At 38.7% G+C, this 20,278-nt stretch overlaps 1 protein-coding gene across 1 annotated transcript in view; it reads right to left on the reverse strand.

Annotated features, from left to right (window-relative positions):
• The window catches only part of LOC145344928 (microtubule-associated protein RP/EB family member 3-like), a 70,444-nt gene that overhangs the window by 24,245 nt on the left and 25,921 nt on the right, over positions 1 to 20,278 (reverse strand). Inside the window, exons 3-4 of the mRNA XM_080192259.1 lie at positions 14,829 to 14,974; positions 4,452 to 4,653 (exon numbers count right to left, since the gene is read on the reverse strand). Of these exons, the coding sequence (XP_080048385.1) occupies positions 4,452 to 4,653; positions 14,829 to 14,974 (348 nt within the window). The remainder of the gene's footprint in view (positions 1 to 4,451; positions 4,654 to 14,828; positions 14,975 to 20,278) is intronic.

The raw sequence follows: 20,278 nt of genomic DNA on the forward strand, positions 1-20,278 counted from the left end.
ACACCATCCCAGCTGAACAGGTCCCACCTGCCCCAATACTGGTGCCAATGCCCCATAAATTCAAAACCATTCCTCCCACACCAATCCCTGAGCCACCTATTCATCTCTTTAATCCTAACTACCCTACGCCCATCTGCACGCGGTTCAGGTAGTAATCCAGAGATAACCACCTTGTCGGTTCTGCTTTTTAATTCCATTCCCAGCTTTTCATACTCCCTTTCCAGATCCTCAGTTCCCATTTTGCCTATGTCGTTGGCACCCACGTGTACCACAACGACCGGATTCTCACCCTCCCACTCCAGGTTCCTCTGATGCCCAGGTGAGACATCCTGGACCCGAGCACCAGGCAGACAACACAGCTTTCTGTGTTCTTTATCATTGTGACAAAAGACAGTGTCTATACCCCTAACCACACTATCCCCAATTACCACTACATTCCTTTTTACTTTCCCTTTGTCTTTGTCCTGTGTCTGCATCACTGTACCGTGGGCAGTTTGCTCATCAACCTCACAGCCCTCATTCTTGTCCACAGTGGGAGCAAGAACCTCAAACCTGTTGTGCAGATTGAGAGGCTGAGGCATTTGGGTCCCACCCTCCTTCCTCCTCTCCCCACCCTCCTTCCTCCTCCCAGCAGCCCCCTCTTGTTCCTGACCCTTAGAGTGAGCCAGTCTAGGGGGTGTGGGTGTCTCTTGCACCCCATTATCTATGGCACACTCCCTCCCCCTGATAAGCCTCAGTGTCTGAAGCTCAGAGGCCAGCTCATCTACTTTGAGCTGGAGCTCCTCCAGCAACCAACACTTACTGCAGACATGGTCACTGGGAAGGACCCTGGGGTCCACCAGCTCCCACATCATACAGAAACAGCACATCACATGCCCCTCCATTATTGTCCCTTAGTAATTACTAAACACAGTTAACAAGTCAAACTTACCTAGCCCTTTTCTGCCAAGCCCTTTGATCCTAAGCCCTTACAGCTCACTCTGCTTCCCTCTCACTCCGCTGCCCGCTATCTACAGCGGGCCTCCTTTTAAACCTAGCACGGTTTTAAAAAAAAATCCCTTCCCACAAATCCCCGCGACCCACTTCCTTTGTAGTTTTAAATCCGAAAACGTTATTAAGCCCGCAAAAATGTTTTTTTTTAAAAGGTAATCTCTTACCTTACTCTGTGTGACCTTCACTCCGCCCGCTCCAGCAAACAATGAGAAGGTTCACCCAGTGAGTACCTTTTGTTTTAGAAAATCCCTTCCTTGTCTGCGTGAGCGATTGCCACTACTCAACAGAATACCCGACCTGCCATTAACCCACCATTGGGAGAATCACAGCATTTTACACCAGTGGGTTTCCAACTTTTTGCTTGCTACTTAGTAATTATTTACCAAAATTCGCTGGACTCGGGGGAAGTGCCGGAGGATTGGAAAACAGCTAATGTTACGCCACTGTTTAAAAAAGGTAGCAGACAATAGGCAGGGAATTATAGGCCAGTTAGCTTAACGTCTGTAGTTGGAAAAATGCTAGAAACCATCATCAAAGAAGAAATAGCAAGACACCTAGGAGAGAACGGTTTGATCAAAGAGACGCAGCATGGATTCGTGAAGGGGAAGTCGTGTTTAACAAATTTATTGAATTTCTATGAGGATGTGACTAGTGCAGTAGACAGAGGGGAACTGGTGGATGTAGTGTTTTTGGATCTCCAGAAGGCGTTCGATAAGGTGCCTCACAAAAGGTTGCTGCAGAAGGTTAGGGTACACGGAGTTGGGGGCAAAGTGTTAGCGTGGATTGAGGATTGGTTATCTAACAGGAAGCAGAGAGTTGGAATCAATGGGTGCTTTTCTAGTTGGCAGTCGGTGACTAGTGGAGTGCCGCAGGGATCGGTGCTGGGGCCTCAACTGTTTACCATTTACATAGACGATCTGGAGGAGGGAGCTGAGTGTAGGGTAACAAAATTTGCTGATGACATGAAGATGCGTGGAAAAGCGAATTGCATGGAGGGTGCAGAAAGTCTGCAGAGAGATCTGGATAGGCTGTGAGTGGGCGAGGACCTGGCAGATGGAGTGTAACGTTAGCAAATGTGAGGTTATCCACTTTGGGAGAAATAATAGTAAGAGGGGTTATTATCTAAAGGGTGAAAAACTGCAGCATGCTACAGTGCAGAGGGATCTGGGGGTCCTTGTGCACAAATCGCAAAAACCCAGTCTGCAGGTGCAGCAGGTGATCAAGAAGGCGAATGGAATGTTGGCCTTTATAGCGTGGAGGATAGAATATAAAAGCAGGGAGGTCTTGCTGCAACTGTACAGAGCACTGGTGAGGCCGCAACTGGAGTACTGTGTGCGGTTTTGGTCCACGTATTTGCAAAAGGATATATTGGCCTTGGAGGGAGTACAGAGAAGGTTCACCAGGCTGATACCGGAGATGAGGGGGTTGGCTTATGAAAAGAGATTGAATAGACTAGGTCTGCACACGTTAGAGTTTACAAGGCTGAGGGGGGATCATGTAGAGACTTACAAGATAATGAAGGGGCTAGATAGGGTAGAGGTAGAGAGATTCTTCCCGCTTAGAAAGGATAGCAGAACTAGAGGGCACAGCCTCAAAATAAGGAGTTTAGAACAGAGTTGAGGAGGAACTTCTTCACTCAAAGGGTTGTGAATCTCTGGAATTCTCTGCCCATTGAAGTGGTGGAAGCTACCTCGTTGAATATATTTAAGTCACAGTTAGACAGATTTCTGATAGACAAGGGAATTGATGGTTATGGGGAGAAAGCAGGAAAGTGGAACTGATTCACTTCAGATCAGCCATGATCTTATTGAATGGCAGGGCAGGCTCAAGAGGCTAGATGGCCGACTTCTGCTCCTATTTCTTATGTACTGGTTTCTCTGCTCCCACCTGCCACAAAACCTACCATGAGTGGGATGGGAGAATTCTGCTCACTGTTTCTTCCAATGACCTGTACCACTTCTTCCAACTTTTCTGACTAACCACCAAGGCCAGACTTAATGACTTGTGAACTCCAAACTTTTCTAAACCCTAGGATGATCTTTAAATACCATATTCAGTCATTTCTCAAGAGGTTCTGCACTTCTGGAACTAATCACTCTCAAAACTGCTGACATCTTTACCAATACTTTCATTGACATGTGTAAACTGAGTTAAGATGTTTTCTCATAACAGCAGCATATGATCTGTGTTAGGGCCTCAATTATTCGCAATATTTATTAACAAGTTGGATAATGGCATAGAAAGTCATATATTCAAATTTGTTGATGACAGTTCAGCAGTATTGTAGACAGTGCATATGATATCAACAAGATCAGCTATTATTTGTCTTTAACAGGACAAAGTACAGTTCAACCTACCATATTGAAGGCAAGGTTATCACTGGGAAGGGGCATGACAGCAAAGACAATCCACACTTTGGCATCCCAGATCATGGAGGGGGTGGTTCTAGGGTAGCTGACAAATCCTATCTAACCATAGTAGCTCTCCTGAATCAACCACTTGTCCTTCATGTTATCTCATTATACACTCAATATAGTGTTATTCAAATATATACAATTACAAGCAACTCAGCATTTCAAGAAATATATTTTTAAGTATTGTCCAAGCACAATGAATGACGATCTTAAAATCCATTACAAAAAAATCTCTGAACAGTTTCGTCATTTCATTTCAAAATGCAAGAAAATTTCCTACATCAAACGTCCCAGTAGTATTTTCTCATTTTAAAAGTGTTCCCATTTATCTGCAATACCCATTAGGCGGGCAGGTGGCACAGTGGTAGGCAGTTTAAAGGCACTAAGTTAACAGTTTTTTGATATTCTGGTGTTATGAGTCAGTTTGCAGTTAGGCTTTTGGTTACTTCATTTTTTGTGCAAAGGTTATTCTACTTATATGTTTTATTAAAATACACTCATTAGTGTATATTTAAATAATTTATTATTCCCTGCTGCTTCCTTTTACTCTGACGGCTCCAGTCACGTTAAAGTACTCCTTCCAGATGTCTTGCTTTCTTGACATCAAAGGCATTCATCTACCATTTCTCTCCTGGGGTCACTTCTACTCCCATTCTCTTTCTGATTCCCTGTCTAAGTACCTTCCTCCTCTTCCCTCCACAGAACATAAATGTTAATCAATTTATCTTACTTACACCAAGTTTAGGTTCCCATTTTCTTTTATAGCTTGTAATATTCCCCCTCTTTGGGTTATTATACAGTACTTTTCTTATGATGTAAGCAACTTAGCACTGATCAACACTTGCTGCAACGCATTCTGCATTTTGATAACTTAAGGTGATAAAGTTTCTTCTCATCTTCCCTTTACGTATCTTGCATTTATCTTCAGCACACACCCTCGATATGTAAACTCAACATGAAGTTAAGAGCATTAACTGAGGTATTACTTGAGAGTATGTTCAGAGGGATACATTTCCATAATACCACAGGCAACTAGAAATTTACCTGCAGTGCCCACGGGTCTTCTTGGTTTGTTGAATATTTGATCACCTGGGTTGTGCGGCGTAAATACATCTTGTCCTTGTCTTGCCAAAACTGGGTCATATTCTTTTCCATCATAGTTTGCATCGAAGAATTTCTTAAACCACTGAACAAATTCGAAGTTGTCCTGGAACTTTCCTTTCACTAATCTTTCTACTGGAATAATCTGAAAACAAAAACAAGAAATGAGTTTTTTGTCCAATCTGGTTAATTCTTATTCTTCAAATTAACCTATCCTCCATCTACCTATGGGAAGGACCAAAGCTATTAAATCCTACATATAAATCTTTCAATGCATTTGCCTCCTGAAAAGTATTACCCAGGATCTGATTGTTCCTTATGAAGATGAAAAACTCTTCAATTATTTTATTTCAGCAAATAATAATTAAGACAAAATTACCAATTGTAAAGTTTTACTTTTCATTAACGTTTTGCTTACACCTTTCAATTAATGCTTATTAAAAGACACAAAAGGTAGCCCCATCCCAACATCAAAAGAAGAGCAATGGCAAATTGAATAAAACATGTACAGAGTATGAGAAAACTGAACCTAGAAAAATGAGAATAATTTCAAAGAATCGTCTTCATCAAAAAGGTGTGAAACATGAATTATAAACTTTAAAAGAGGTAAATACATTTGGAACGAAGACTCATCAGTGAATATAAATAATTTACTGGGATTTTTAAAATTTAGTGATTAATGACCTCCATACAAGACTCTAAAAAGGCAGTTTATGGAATTGATCACAAATTAGATTGGTGGATTCAAAACCTGTTTGCCACAAAGGAAGATGACAATTGAGAAGAATTGCTTGGGAAACAAAGGCATGCATAGTCAAAGGACATGTTCTGCAATTTAACTGATAGAGGATAACTCTGGCAGTATTACAAACATTTAAATGTATGTGAACATGTTACAACACATGGATTAAATCCCAAAGGTTCGAGCAAACTAATATTTTATTTTTTGCTCCTACAATTTTCTGAGTTTCTCTAATAGGCTATCCTGTCCTGAAAGTAATGACATGCTGGAGTGCCAGTGATCTGGATGTGATTCTTCACTTGTGAGCCTAAATGGTGAGTGGCAGTGCACTGTTCAACTGGGCAAGTGGAGGTAAAAAGGTCAAAGGAGGACAAAAGCATATATAAGCTCTTCAAACAAAAGTAACTTTTGTCTTGATTTCTATATGGGCTAATTCCAAAAGCCCACTTGAGGTAGAAATCAAATCTTAAACTGAATGATGAGAAAATTTTCTCTCTAATAAAAAGTGGATAGGTGGAGCCGATGCTAGCAAAGTTAATTATTTTTAATGAAAAAAAGGGCATCTGGTTAAGTACAGGATTGATGATACAGACTTAAAGAGTGGAGATTTACACGTTATTAAACAAGCTGCTGTTCTAGTGGGTCCATAGGTGACTGGCTTATTAACACCCGGCCAATAGCCCTGTAGCTTATAGCACTTCACTGAATCCCTACTGTGCAGAAGGAGGTCATTCAGCCCATCAAGTCTGCACCAACCACAATCACATGCATTTACCCTAGCTAGTACCACTGACACTAAGGGGCAATTTAGCATGGCCAATCCACCTATCCTGCATATTTTTGGACTTAAGAATCTGCACTTAAGGTACTTTTTAAGACAAGTTTTAAAAGCCTCCACTATCAACTCAGGCAGCGAATTCCAGACACCCACTGCAATTTGCATTAAAAAGTTCATTCTCATTGTCCCCATTACTCCTACTGCCAAATTTTGAATCTATGGTTCTAGTATTCTCCACCAAGGAAAGCAATTTTATCCTATCCACTTTATCTCTTCCGCTCATAATTTTGTATGCCTCTATCAAGCCACCCCTCAGCCTTCTTTGTTCCAAGGAAAATAACCTCAACCTATCCAATTTCTCCTCATGGTTACACTTTCCTAGCTCTAGCAACATTCTTGTAAACCTCCTTTGTACTCTCGCTAGAGCAATTCCAACATTCTTGTAATATGGTGACCAGAACTGCACACAATACTGCAGTTGTGGCCTCACCAGTGTTTTATACAATTCCAACATTATATTCTTACTTTTAGATTCTATATCTCTGCCAATGAAGGAGAACAGTCCAGTGTCTTTTGTATAATCTTGTCTACTTGAACTGCTGCCTTTGGGGACCTGTGTACTTGTATACTAAGATCTATCACTTCATTGACTTCTTTGTATATTCTCATTATTGTGTATTCCCTATAACTTCGACTTCCCTAAATGCATTACCTCACACTTCCCCATATTAAAATCCATCTATCACTTTACGACCCACTCCACCAGCCTATCAATATTGTTTTGTAGATTATATCTATCCTCTATATCATCCACTTGGCCAATCTGCAAATTTTCCAATTGTTCCCTCCCCCATAATATTGTGAAACTTCATTCTATCCTTTTTTTTATACTTTGTTACTATTCTTAAATTAAGGGCAGTAAGAGAGATATTCAAAGACTGATCAATTTTGTATTAATTGCAAAGAAAAATTTCAGGACCACCTCAATCTGAAACAAATATCGATGTGCTGTTTTGTTTCTCTTGTATATTTGAATGGTTTGGGCATTAATAACTTCAACACCAAATCATTTGCCAGATTTACTTTGAAAGATCAGGAATTGGGAAGGAAAAACGATGCAGTAGTGATGCAAACTGAAGCTCAGCTACATAAGACAAATACAGATTTTGAATAATCCTTCAATTTTAGTTTCTTGTACTTCCTCACTTCCATTTTCCCACTATTGGAGATTATGTGGTCAGTAGTATTGGTCCCAACTTCTACAATCTCACTTAAATCTCTAAATTGTTCTCTTCCTTCAAGACCCTCCTCAATCTCCTTCACAACCAAACCTGGTCAATCTGCGTATGATCTCCTTCCTGGACACGACATTCATTTTTGCTTGATTACAGTCCTGAGAATTTCTGACATGTTTCTATGATCATGGTGCTGTATTAATGCAGGTTGTTGTTGCTGCTGTACTGTTCTTGGGAATGGCAATTGTACTTAAGTACGCGCCAGCAAGTTACATTAAAATTTGAAATAATGGTGAAGGCAGCTACAAGGAGTTGCTTTTGAAACAGATTTATTGACTCTAAATCCAAATCCATGTTATATTAGAAGTGGACGAATAATGAAAACCAGAAGTTTTAACTGATTAAGATCATGAAATCAAAGTTGAGTGTTCAAATCCCAAAGTGAATTCAATAAAAAGAGCTACTTCGCTGGCTAGCACCTGAAAAAAGGGCAAGCAAGCCATTGGATTGTCCTAAAATTCAAGCTGTTTCAGTACCCAGTACTCCTGCTTGTATTTTCTATGTATGTTTCAAAACATGATTCGAGAATCTATTCTATAATTGGCATCAGTAGTGAGCCAGAAAGCTACTCAGTTGTACAACCAGTACCAAGTCAAAAGGCATCCCACTACCGTCTTTTCCAAGGTAATTAAAATGGCCTCACCAATGTCACCATGTTTTGAAAACAAAAGCTTAAGTTTTAAATATTTACTAAGGAATAAGAGTTGTTCTACAAAAAGTACTTCTATATAGAATTGCCAGTAAGAGTTCTCAAGAAAAATGAAAACAACACAACTAAGTGGCATTTTGACATGTGGTTAATGTTTCTAGGACTTTAGAATTACCTGATTTGTATCCAATTTATTTTTATTTTTCATTCTTGAGATGTGTTGTTAACAAGGCCTGCATTTGCTGATCTCAAGAAGATCATGATGAGTCTTCTTTTGAAAGGCAGATGTTAAGACACTTGCACAATACTATTAAGTAGGGAACACCCCCATGATTTTTGAATCAACAGCAAGGAAGGAATGGTGATGTGTCCAAGTTGCAAAGATATGGACTGGAAGGGCAATTTGAAGGTTCCTGTGTACCTACTGCCCTTGTCTTTCTAAGTGGTGGAGTTTGAAGGTTTTGGTAGACACTGCCAAAGATGACAACAACGCCACGTTGTTGGTTGGAATCTATGAGACAGTTCTTCCAATTTTGGCACCAATTCCCCGACACTAGTGCAGAGAATTCTGCATGGTTCGCTTGAGATGTGTCTTTGTCATGTCCAAAGCCTAGTTTGCAGCAAATGGCCCATGCAGTTTTATTCTTATTTTTCTGCAGCTGCTTGATACAACTGAGTGGCTACCTAAACCACTTAAAAAGGCATAACAGTAGGGCTGAAGTCACATATCTGCTGGACAGTTTAAGGACAGCAGATATCCTACCTTTAAGGGCATTACTAAACTTTTATGGCTCTCTGGCAACTTTTACTGATATCAGTTTTTATTCTTAGCCCTTTATTGTAGATTTATTTTTAAAATACCAAATTCAAATTCACAAACTTCAATGTGTGATTGGACTTGTATGCTCTGGATGACTCATCCAGTAAAATAACCACTATGCTATTGTACCCATGCGGTATACACCTTAACAAAACAATTCCTTACAGTAATCACTAAATAAATAATTTCAATTTCTGACACCAGAATTCCCCTTACCCAGCACAAAATAGTTATTTGTAATACATTAATGTATTGGAATTTTATATTTGAATCATAATTGAATCAGTTATTCATTCAAAGGTTACAGTAATATCTATTGTAAAAATCCTTTTAGGCTGTTTCAACACGTACCAAGACGAGCGATTGTTCATCATTTGCACTCGGGTAGTCTCAGTATGGAGCGTGATTATGATGGTTTGTCGGTTACACTAAAAAACTCCAAATTGGCAAACCCAAGTAATTAAAGCTGCTTCTAATCTCAGAGGACAATTGTAACTAATTGTAAATTTCAATCACGTTACAGCTACCTTTAAGAGGTTTTTTCATATCTATAATACTGGAGTGCAACAGACACATTAGGATAGAAGTACACAAGTAGGTCATTCAGTCCCTTGACCATGTTCTGCCATTCTATTAGATCATGGTTGATGCAAGATGACATATATAATATGCTATACACAAATATATATATATGTATAAATATGCTGTCTATATATACAATATATAGATCTCACATACACATAAATGACAATATTGCAAGACAGTAATCCATTTGAGTAATTTAAATGCTTTGAAAAGATAATGACTGACACTGAAAAGCATTTCTCAATTCTTGAAACATTGCACTATTCTACTGTTACTGGATTGCGTGAAGTAAATTGACATACCTTGACATGGTCTTCCTCATGATTTCAATGGAGTTTATCCACCACATACAGATGAATCAGGTCTGTCATCCAATGGGGGAAATCACAGGACTCTGTCCTTTTAACAATGTTCTTCGCAACAGCCATGTGATCTCCCTCACTCCCACACTGTATACAAGTCAGCGATCCCGATGCCCTCCTTAGGTATTTTTGATGGGGGTGGCTGAAAGTAGACCGAGGTGATACAACGAAGGAGAAATTAAACAAAATTAACAATCAACCTCCAAGTACGCCAAATCAGCATGAAGACAGCGGGGAAGGAAGACTGGAGCTCTTTATGTAAAGGATAAAATGCATTTAAAGAATGAGGAAGAACCAATACCAAAGGCAGGTCATCTTATTTGCTTCCTCATTTTTATCCTCCAGATATAAACAATTAGATCATAGTAGTAGCAAAAATGAGAGGGGAGGTTCTGTGATTTGACTTAGACCAGCTTAGAGAACAGATGTGGCAAAAGCTGTATTTGCCTTAGCAGATACATCCAAACAGTATTTAAGGACTTCTTGAGGCTCTTCAAAGTAGCTGTTTTATAGCTAGTCTGTCAAAATTAATCCATTAAGTAATCATAGACGTAGCAGAATAAACTTTAATTCTGCTTGTAAGTTGCCAAACCAACCAATGTAATATATCAGAGAAACACATTTCATTACTGGCTCACAATACACAGCCTGGAGGTGAATACACTTAAGAATTACCCCAAAGAAGAATGTAATTATCTAGAATGGCAACTTCTTGATCCAATCCATTTTATTTGCAGCAGATCTTAAAATATTCACAGTGAATGCTGCAATCAACTTCTGAAGAACACAATGGGCAGAAATTCTGTCGCAGAATGATAGAAATACATTTCTGAAACAGGTTTTCATAAAACATATGAAGAAGGCCCAAGAACGGCTGAACTTGATTGCCAAAGTATAATGGTTGCAGCACCAAAGTACGTTGTTCAGAAACTTGTCATACGAAACTGAGCGCCATAAGTCCAACTATTTTTGGCGCAAGACATCTGATCTCAAGAGTAAAGAAGCATACCGAAATTTAAGGAAATAAAAATCACAAGCTGGTTCTAAATCTCTGTGTAGAGGATAAAATCCATCTGAAGAATGAAGAACCACCAATATTAGTGGTATAAAAACCTCTCATTCACGTGTTCTGAAAACAACATTGACTGCTTTCAAATAGTAAATCCACTTGGGAGATGAGCCTTGCCCCGCTCAAAACTACTGCAGGAACTTTCTAAACAGAGAGAGATGCCATGCAGAAAGGTCAATATCACAAATACCAAACATGTAGAATGTCTCTAAACAGAGGATGAGATTGACACCTGATTTGTTTGGTACATAACTTGCCTCCTCAGATCTTCAAACAGCTGTGCGTAAAATGAATCCTCAAAATAATTTATACCGCTTGTAGATGGACAAATTTCACTCAATACTTTTGAGTGATCATGTAAGCCGCAGAGTATTCATATTTAGACTTTGCATTCTTTATCTACATGAAGAACATCAGACATGACTCTGCACTAGATTTTCTTGATTTACGGTTTGTCTCTTCAACTGAGGAAAGTAATCCAAAGCTTTCCATGCCAAGTTTTGAATCCACAAAATAATAGGAAAAAAGTCTGCTGTTTTTCCTATATAGAAATAGCTCATCAATAGATCATGGCTTACTGTATAGCTCAGAATAGATAAGTTGGCATTAGGATAAAACTCAAACAAGATTACCCTTCAAAACAAGAATCGAAAAATTCTTTGACCTCCAATTTAACAAATTAAAACTGGCTCTCAAAACAGGGAGCATCGAGATACAAAAGCATGCCAGCTAAAATATGACAGAGCAGTATCAGCAGATTGCCTGTGGCTACCAGAGTATCACTGACTGATCAGCTGCCTAAGCTATGGCTGGAATAAAACAAACCTAATACTAACTTGTGAAAACATGTTCACGATATAAAAAACATTTTTCAAAGTCTTAACAGAAGACAGGCTCTCATTCAAAGATGTTACAAAACTCCCTCTACACTGGTCTCAGAAAACCAATCAATTGCGTTGGACAATCTCTGTCACAGAAACTACTTAAAGTAGATTATTCAGGACTAAATATAATGTTCTTCTACATCTTAGTAAGCACGAGTAGTACTTTGTACTCCTAGTTAAGCTGGAATCTCAACATCAAAATTTCACTTGAAGCAGAAATCATTCGTTGGTCCAGAAATCTTTTCCAGTGGGTTGGATTTTCTCAACAAATGAGTTTTGAAAATAAATGGTCATACTTCTTTCAGGATGCTGCACAGATGAAAGATGGTGGACATGTTGCTTGAAATAACCAATAATAAAATGTACTAAATTTAAGTGAAGCAGGAAATGACAAAACTTAAACTTAAGCATTTTATCAGACTGAAGAAGTTTAATAACTCATTACTGAGGAAAGGGCAATTGTATGATTTTGTTACTGCTGCTAAAGAATGAGAAACAGGAGGGAACTGCATTGAAGTTTTAAATATGCCAAAGTAATAAGGGAGATTTTCCAGCCCTTGGACGAAGACACGAAGGAATCCTGTGATTTCAGTTGCAAGGTGACAGACCTGATTCATCTGTATATGAAATATATATGATGTAAGAAAAATGAATACTATCTTTATTTTCCAATGCCGTTAAGCCTCGATGAGCCATATGATGCAGGACTTCATAAAACATTAGTTTTATGCTATATCAAATTTCCTAATTTTAGATTATTTATGTAACTTTCTCAGTAGTTCGACATCAGCTGTCCATTATACACGCTTAGATTTATAATTGTTTTATCACAAACCCACAAAATCCTGAAAGCTCCCAAGACCAGACAGAAAAAAGAGGCTGCCGTTTTTATTCAGTTTGTTAAAGACGTTAGCCTAATTTCAAGTACTTTCTTACCAGATGAATGACAAAAGGATCTCTGAAAGCACCCAATGTGATTTCCTGAAACACAATTTCACTACCTCAAAAAGCACATCCTCAAAGACTTGGAGGGCTGTGATCTCTCCTTTACCACTACTGCATCAAATAGGAAAATAAAACATGCTATGATTTTGTCAGCAAACCAATCCAACCTGAAAGTGTTTCTTCAGCATGGCTGTGATGCAACTGGCCAGAAAAATCTTCCTCTAGAACACAATCATCAATCACAGGTAGTACCTTTCGTCAACAACTACATTAATGATTTTTACTGCGAGCTCAGAATTGAAGTAGAAAAATATTTCACTAATCTACTTTAAATGACATCTGTTCCACACATCAGAAATTGGAATTAGAAATTTAGGCTTTCAGTGTTTGGTGTGATATTACATACATAGAATTAAAACATTTTTAGCATGTAATAGTGCAAGCCAATTCTTGGGTACAAATTAACTAACTCACTTGAATAGACAATTGCTCCAGCTTCAACTGTTAAATATTTTAAAGGATAAAAATTTTTCAGAAACATTTTGGAAATAATTTGAAATAATGTTGCTTCAGTGCAACTCATCCAAAATAGCAATTCTTTATACAGATATAAATAGCAATCAAGTCCATATGTAAATTGTTAAACAGTGCATTCAGCTGTGTGGCGTGCAAAGGATTAGTTTCTCCCTTTTCAATCTGCAAAATTAAAAACTTATTTTTCAGGATGTGTTAATGGCATTAGATATCTGTCACTGAACATACACTGTTCATTAGAATCTCATGCATTTAAAGTGTTGATTAAACAACATTTTTGCCATTAAAAGATCTCAACTGTACAAATATTTAGCTACAAGTCTTTTATCGATGCAGCGATGATAACATTAAGGGCGGGATTTTGCAGCCTCACTCGGGCGACTCCAGAAAGTTCCGCCCAAGGTCAACAGAAATTTCTGTTGCAGACCCTCACCTGCTCTGATTATGGGCAGGTGAGGTGGTAGAGTTCTGGCCTAAATGTATAACATGCTTGGCGCAAACAGAACTGAGCCGGCAGCTATTGATTGTGGAGGGTTTTATTTTCTGTTGGAAGACAGAGCTATGAAAATCAGGAAATGTTATTTACACTATGCAGGTCAGGTAGTATCCATGGAGAGAATAGACAAATTGACATTTAATACGTGGACATTTAATCAGAACTGGGTATTATGGGTAAGCAACATTTAAAAGGGACAAAAGAAAGAGTGAGGAAACTTATTGAATTACAAGATAAATTACCTGTAAATTTCTTGAGTGGTAAACAGGAGATGGTTAATTAATAGAACTGATTCAGCTAATAAGACTCAAATCAAATTCAGTCACGAGATGAAAATACCAAAGGGAAGTAGGGATAAGGTAGACAGAGTCTGAAGTATAAAAACTGGCAAAAGTCCCATAAATGAAAAAACCTGGGTACAAACTGGTTGCCAGCATGGAACGTCCCCATTCTAAGACCTGTTTATATACTTCTCCCAGGTGTTTAGGTCAGTGGAATCTGCTCTGTTTGATTTGTTTTTTGCCATTCCATCATCACCTACATCTATCCCCCTTCTCTGGAGCTATTTGCACATTCTCTGTATCTCACAAATGTCTTTGATTTCTACTATCCCTTCTGCCTTTTCCACTCAAACACTTTACAGATCATAACATGCCCATATGTTTGCATAAAAACACTTTTCTTCTTTACCTCTGATCGATTACTTTTTAGTGGCTGATCATTGATAATGCCTCCAGTTTTGATGAAAGGTTCACATCTGAAATATTAATTTGTCTGATATCTCCAAAGATTTGCCTGACATGAGTGCTCTGAACATTTCGTGTTTGCTTCATACTTGCAGCATCTTAGTTTTGTTTTGTTGAAAATGTTATACATGATCTTATGCTTAGAAATGTTTTCTGTTGTTCATTATTGTTACCTTGCCAAAACATCCTCAGGTTCAATACTGTATCAACAGAAAATAAGAACCAGAGATTTATTAACAAAAAACCTTAACAATGATTTTTGCCTATAAGAACCAATACAGGGTACCCTGCTGCCTAAGCCTTCGTAAAGGTGATAGCCCAAGACAAAAAACTTGCAACATGTGGCAAGAAGACCAAGCAACTCAAATAATTTATTTAATAAAAAAGTAGTCTTTTTCTAAATTTAAGCACATACTTTATCAACATTCATTTTCTTGAAGGCTGCTTGGAGGATTTTAAAATGTTGAATGTATTCATGCTCCAACTTTGCTTGGAATTTGACTTTCTTTAGAAGGATACAGCCTGGAAAGAGCATATCCATAAACTGACAGTATGCTGTTCCTGTTGAGAAAAAATAGCCATATTTAGTAAGAGCAGAATTAGTTTCAAAAGTCCTTGAGAATTCTTGAGTTAAGGTTCCACAGATTATTTTGAATTGCCACATTCATATTGAATAATATGAATCATGAATAATGGAATAACCAGAAGCCAATAGACGCCTCAAGTTATAGCAAATTATTTGAACCATCACATGAAATCTCAAATGAAATTATAGTCTTGGAAGGTTCACAACATTGGAAAAGAATCTGATAGCTTGAGGTATTTTGAAGCCATAGGCACTGGAGAGTATTAATTGATGTGCGATGGACCATCCTGCACGCTTATTAAGTGATACTCCATAAGTAGATTACTTAAAAGCAACATATAATCCATTACAATACAAATGGTAATGAGTATAATAGTGATTACCCAATCAGAAACCCAGAGGCCAGACCCCATAATCTGGTTGAAATATATTTAAATTCTACCATGGCAGTTTGAGAATTTGAATTCAGCTTTCTTTAAAAATTCCAGAAATAAAGGGCTGGTATCAGTAAAAGTGATTATGAAACAGTTGAATTTTTGGAAATATTTTGATTTTGTAACATCCTTTAGGGAAAGAATGCTTCCATCCTTACATGAGGCACTTTAAATTTTGATTTAGATGCAAGATGTAACCAATTGTGGTATACACCAGCATGTGACGCTCACTGAATGTTGCGGAGGATATTGGAACAAAAGGAGAAGATTTCTGGCCGAAGACATCATCACTGCAGCTTATATTAGACTTTTTAAAAATCAAGAATTTTAACTGAACAGGGATATATGGACATGTCAGGGCATGTCATTAAGGTAGAGACCCGTACTAATCACAAACCAGACAAACAACTCTCATAGAAGATGCCACCTCTGGAGATGTGTAAATTGCTTTTTTCCTGCATTATCAAGGTGAGATATTAATTTATTGCTGATATACACCCAATTCCCCCAGCCCTTCTGAGAGCAGGAATTGACCACGTGAATGCTGGTGATGTTGCACAGTCTTGGAGGAATTGATAAGGCAACAAAACCCAATCTGGTGAACCAACTTACATTACGGGTCAGGAAAAGCTGTAATGCCACAGCCCCCAAGAACACTGTGGCTGTAGCCTGGGAAGCAAGATGTGGTCTGTCACAAGTCGAGGGCAAGAGTTAGTTAGCGAACTGACCACCTGAGAACTAGCTCCTGTGTGCATTTTTACTAAGCAACTGCTGTTCTAAGTATACACTATTGTTAGTAGGTCAATAGAGGCTTTATACATAAAATGGAAATTGCATCAAAAGTTTGTTTCTGTCATTGTACAAGCCTCAGAGGGAAGTGAGATCCCCTATTTAAGAGTCTTACACCCAGTGTGAGCCAATTCCATATCAACATCGCTGACCCTTAACTGCCTAGCCACACAGTTGTATCAAATTGCAAATAATATAACAGAAACAAAACAAATAGGAGGAGTGGGCCATTCAGCCCTTGGAGTCTGCTCTGCCATTTAATATAGTCATAGCTGATCCTCCATCTCAAAACAATACTTCCACTCTCCCCATACCCTTTGACACCCTTGGAGTCTGGAAATCTATTTTCTTAAATATATTCAATAACTTGAGCTCCAGAGTCTTCCACTGGTTCACTGCCCTCTAAGTGAAGTTGTTTCTCCTCATGTCAATCCTAAATAGTCTACCCCGTATCTTGAGACTGTGACCCCAGCTATAGGAAACAACATCCCTACATTCAGTCTGCCCAGCTCCTGTCTGAATTTTATACATTTCAATTAGATCCCCTCTCGTTCTTCTAAATTCCAGTGAATACAGGCATAGTTAACCCAATCTCTCCTCATAAGATAACCTTGCCATTCCAGGAATCAGTCAGATGAATCTTCGCTACAGTCCACTATGGCAAGTACATCCTTTCTTAGATATGGAGACCAAAACTACACAAAATACTGCAGGTGTGGTCTCACTATGGACCTGGACAGAGACAATCAGATATCCTTGCTCCTGCGCTCAAGTCCTCTTGCAATGAAGGCCAATATACCATTTGGCAACTTGTTTAACTTGCATGCTTGCTTTCAGTGACAGGTGCATTTGGACACACAGATCCCTTTGTACATTAACATTTCCCAATTTATCACTATTTAAATAATACTCTGCTAATCTGTTTCTTCATCCAAAGTGGATAACTTCAATTTATCCATATTATATTGCATCTGCAGCATTCACCCACTCACTCAACTTGTCTAAATCGCCTCGAAGCCTCTCAATATGCTCCTCACCACTTACATTCCCACCAAGTTTTGTATCATCAGCAAACTTGGAAATATTATATTTGGTTCCTTCATCCAAATCATTTATGTTTATTGTGAATAGTTGGGCTCATGCCATGATCCTGTGGGACCCCACTAGTCACCACCTGTCATTTCAAAAAAGACCCATTTATTCCTACTCTTTCCTGTCTGCAAACCAATTTCCATCCATGTCAATATATTAACCCCAATCGCATGTGCTTTCATTTTATACACTAATCTCTTTTGTGAGACTGTATCAAAGGTTTTCTGAAAATCCAAACAACGCATCCAATGGTTCACCCTTATCTATTCCATTAGTTACATCCTCAAAAAAGCTCCAGTAGGTTTGTCAAACAGGATATCCCTTTCATGCATTCATGTTCACTGTGTCAAATCCTGTTGATATTTTCTAAGTGTCCTGTTATCACATCGTTAATAGTACACGCTAGCATTTTCCGAATGTATCACAGCTTGGTATGACTCCTGGTCTGACCAAGACTGCAAAAACTACAAAGTGTTGTGAATGTCGCCCAGTCCATCACACAAACCAGGTTCCCAACCATCGACTCTGCTTACGTTTCCCACTGCCTCAGAAAATCAGTCAGCTTTTCAAGGACTCCATGCACCTCTTCCACTTTCTTCCGTTGGGAAAAAGAAACAAAAGCCTGAGATCACATACCAAGCAACCCAAGGACAGTTCTTCCTTGCTGCCATCAGACTTTTGAATGGACCTACCATATATTAAGCTGATCGTCTCTACATCCTGGCTATGACTGTCACACTACATCCTGCTCTCTTTTCTTTCCTTCTCAGCTGCACACTCTATGAATGACATGTTTTGTCTATATAGTGCGCAAGAAACAATACTTTTCGCTATATCCCAATGTGACAATAATATGTCAAATCAAAAATATGACTGTTGGTTAGACTAACCGGTTTGTAATTCCTTATTTTCTCTCTCCCTCTGTTAAATAGTGGGGTTACATTTGCCACCCTCAAATCTGCCAGGTCCGTTCCAGAATCTATAGGATTTTGGAAGATGACAACCAATGTATCTATTACTTACATGGCCACTTCCTTTAGTATCCTGGGATGTAGATTGTCAGGCCCTGGGAATTAATTGGCTTTCAGTCCCATTAATTTTTCCAGCACTTTTTTTTAAAAGGAATTTTCTTCAATTCCTCCTTCTCACAAGAGACTTAGCATTTCTGGGAAGTTATTTTTGTCTTTCTCCATAAAGACAGAACTAAAGAAATAAAGCCAGTTGCACCACTTATCTGTACTCTTGGCATTGGAGTACAACAAAAACATGCTTAGCCCAGTCATGCCTGCAAACTCCTCCTAACACCTGGCAATTGGGGCCCAAACTGGGAGACCTGGCCCACAGACTTGTAAACCACAGAATCATAACAGCTAACATCACCAGCTCTGGTATGTCCTCTGGCAGCATGTGCCCACTAAAAGCACATTATTAGTCTGGAGGGACAGGGGCATCTACCTAACAATGTGGAAAATTGCTCAGATGTGACTAGTCTACAAAAACTCAGCAGAAATCTAATCCAGTCAAGTAGCACCCTATCAGCAATGCAAGGAAGTGTGTTGTCAATACGGCTATTGAGCTGCACTGATTTCTAGTGGTTTTCCAGGCACAATTAAAAACATTTGTGATTGTTGGAGACAAATCATCTCAGTTCCAGTTCCAGGGCATCCTAATCCCAATAATTTGCCAGGTGTTTCATCAATGAATATACCTCCATTGTAAAGTCAGAAGTGGGGTTCTTTGCTGATGATTTGAGAAGTCAGCTCCAATTACAATTCCTCAGACAATGCAGTGGCCCATGCCCACATGCTACAAAATTTGGACAATGGTCCAGATGGTTACTGCCTGCCACTTGTGGGCATTGGGGCAGATTAAGCGACAAATAAAATTCATGCCATACAATTGGTAGGCAATGACCATCTGAAACAAGAGAGAATTTCTTAATATTCAGTGGAGTATCTCATCCTGGGTGTGCTCCACTTATTGGAAATTCAACTGGACCAACCACACAAATATCATAACAGCTACAGCAAGTCAGAATGGAGTATTCTGGTTTGAACAACACAAATCAGGAGGGGTGTACACTATAATTTGCACAGGAATAAATCAACTGCTTCCACCATCTCCCAGGCAAGTTGCTGAGCAGAATAATTCTTATTCACTGAAATATTGCTTTTGTGGATTAGTTTTGAATTTAAGCAACTACCAAGTTGCAAAATCAAGTCCTGACTTCTATTATTCAAGACAAGGCACAATAAGTTTGTCCTGTCTACATTATCAAATCCCCTCAAAATCCTAAAATAGCAATCACATCACCACTTAAGCTAATCATTTACCAGAATACCACTATACTTTAGGTGCAGTCAATTTCCTGCCCATTGCTTTATTTTCAGTGTCAACCCATGCCAAGGAACTGCACAGTCTTCACTGAAATCCACATACTTCACAATTACTGCCTTACATCTAACAAGCCCCTGGAGAATGAGGACAAGTGGATCAATTGTCAATATGTGAATACTTAGAAGACAGTGATCATTGTATCACAAGGTTTAGGTCATCTATGGAAAAGGACAAAGCACAATCCAGAATAAAAATCATTTATTCAGATGGGTCAATTTCAGTGGGCGAGAGTGGATCTGACCCAGGTAAATTACAATCAAAGATTGGCAGGCTAAACTGCAATTGAACAATGGGCTGTGTTTAAACAGGAGGTACTTTGTGTACTGATGAGATGCATTCGTACAAAGAGGAAATGCAGGACAAACAAAGCCAGAGCTCCCTGGATGATGAAAGAGGTAGAGCAAGATGAAACAGAATAAGGGTGCATATAACAGCTGCCAGGTTGATAATACAACTAAATTCTAAGCTGAATACTGAAAATTCAGAATGAGGGGAGGAGTATAAAAATATTTTTAAAAATTCATTAATAGGATACAAACACTGCCGGCTAGGCCAACATTTATTGCC

Source organism: Carcharhinus amblyrhynchos, chromosome 7 (genome assembly GCF_965287045.1).
Source record: "Carcharhinus amblyrhynchos chromosome 7, sCarAmb.v2.hapA, whole genome shotgun sequence".
In the NCBI taxonomy this organism is placed as follows: Eukaryota; Metazoa; Chordata; class Chondrichthyes; order Carcharhiniformes; family Carcharhinidae; genus Carcharhinus; species Carcharhinus amblyrhynchos.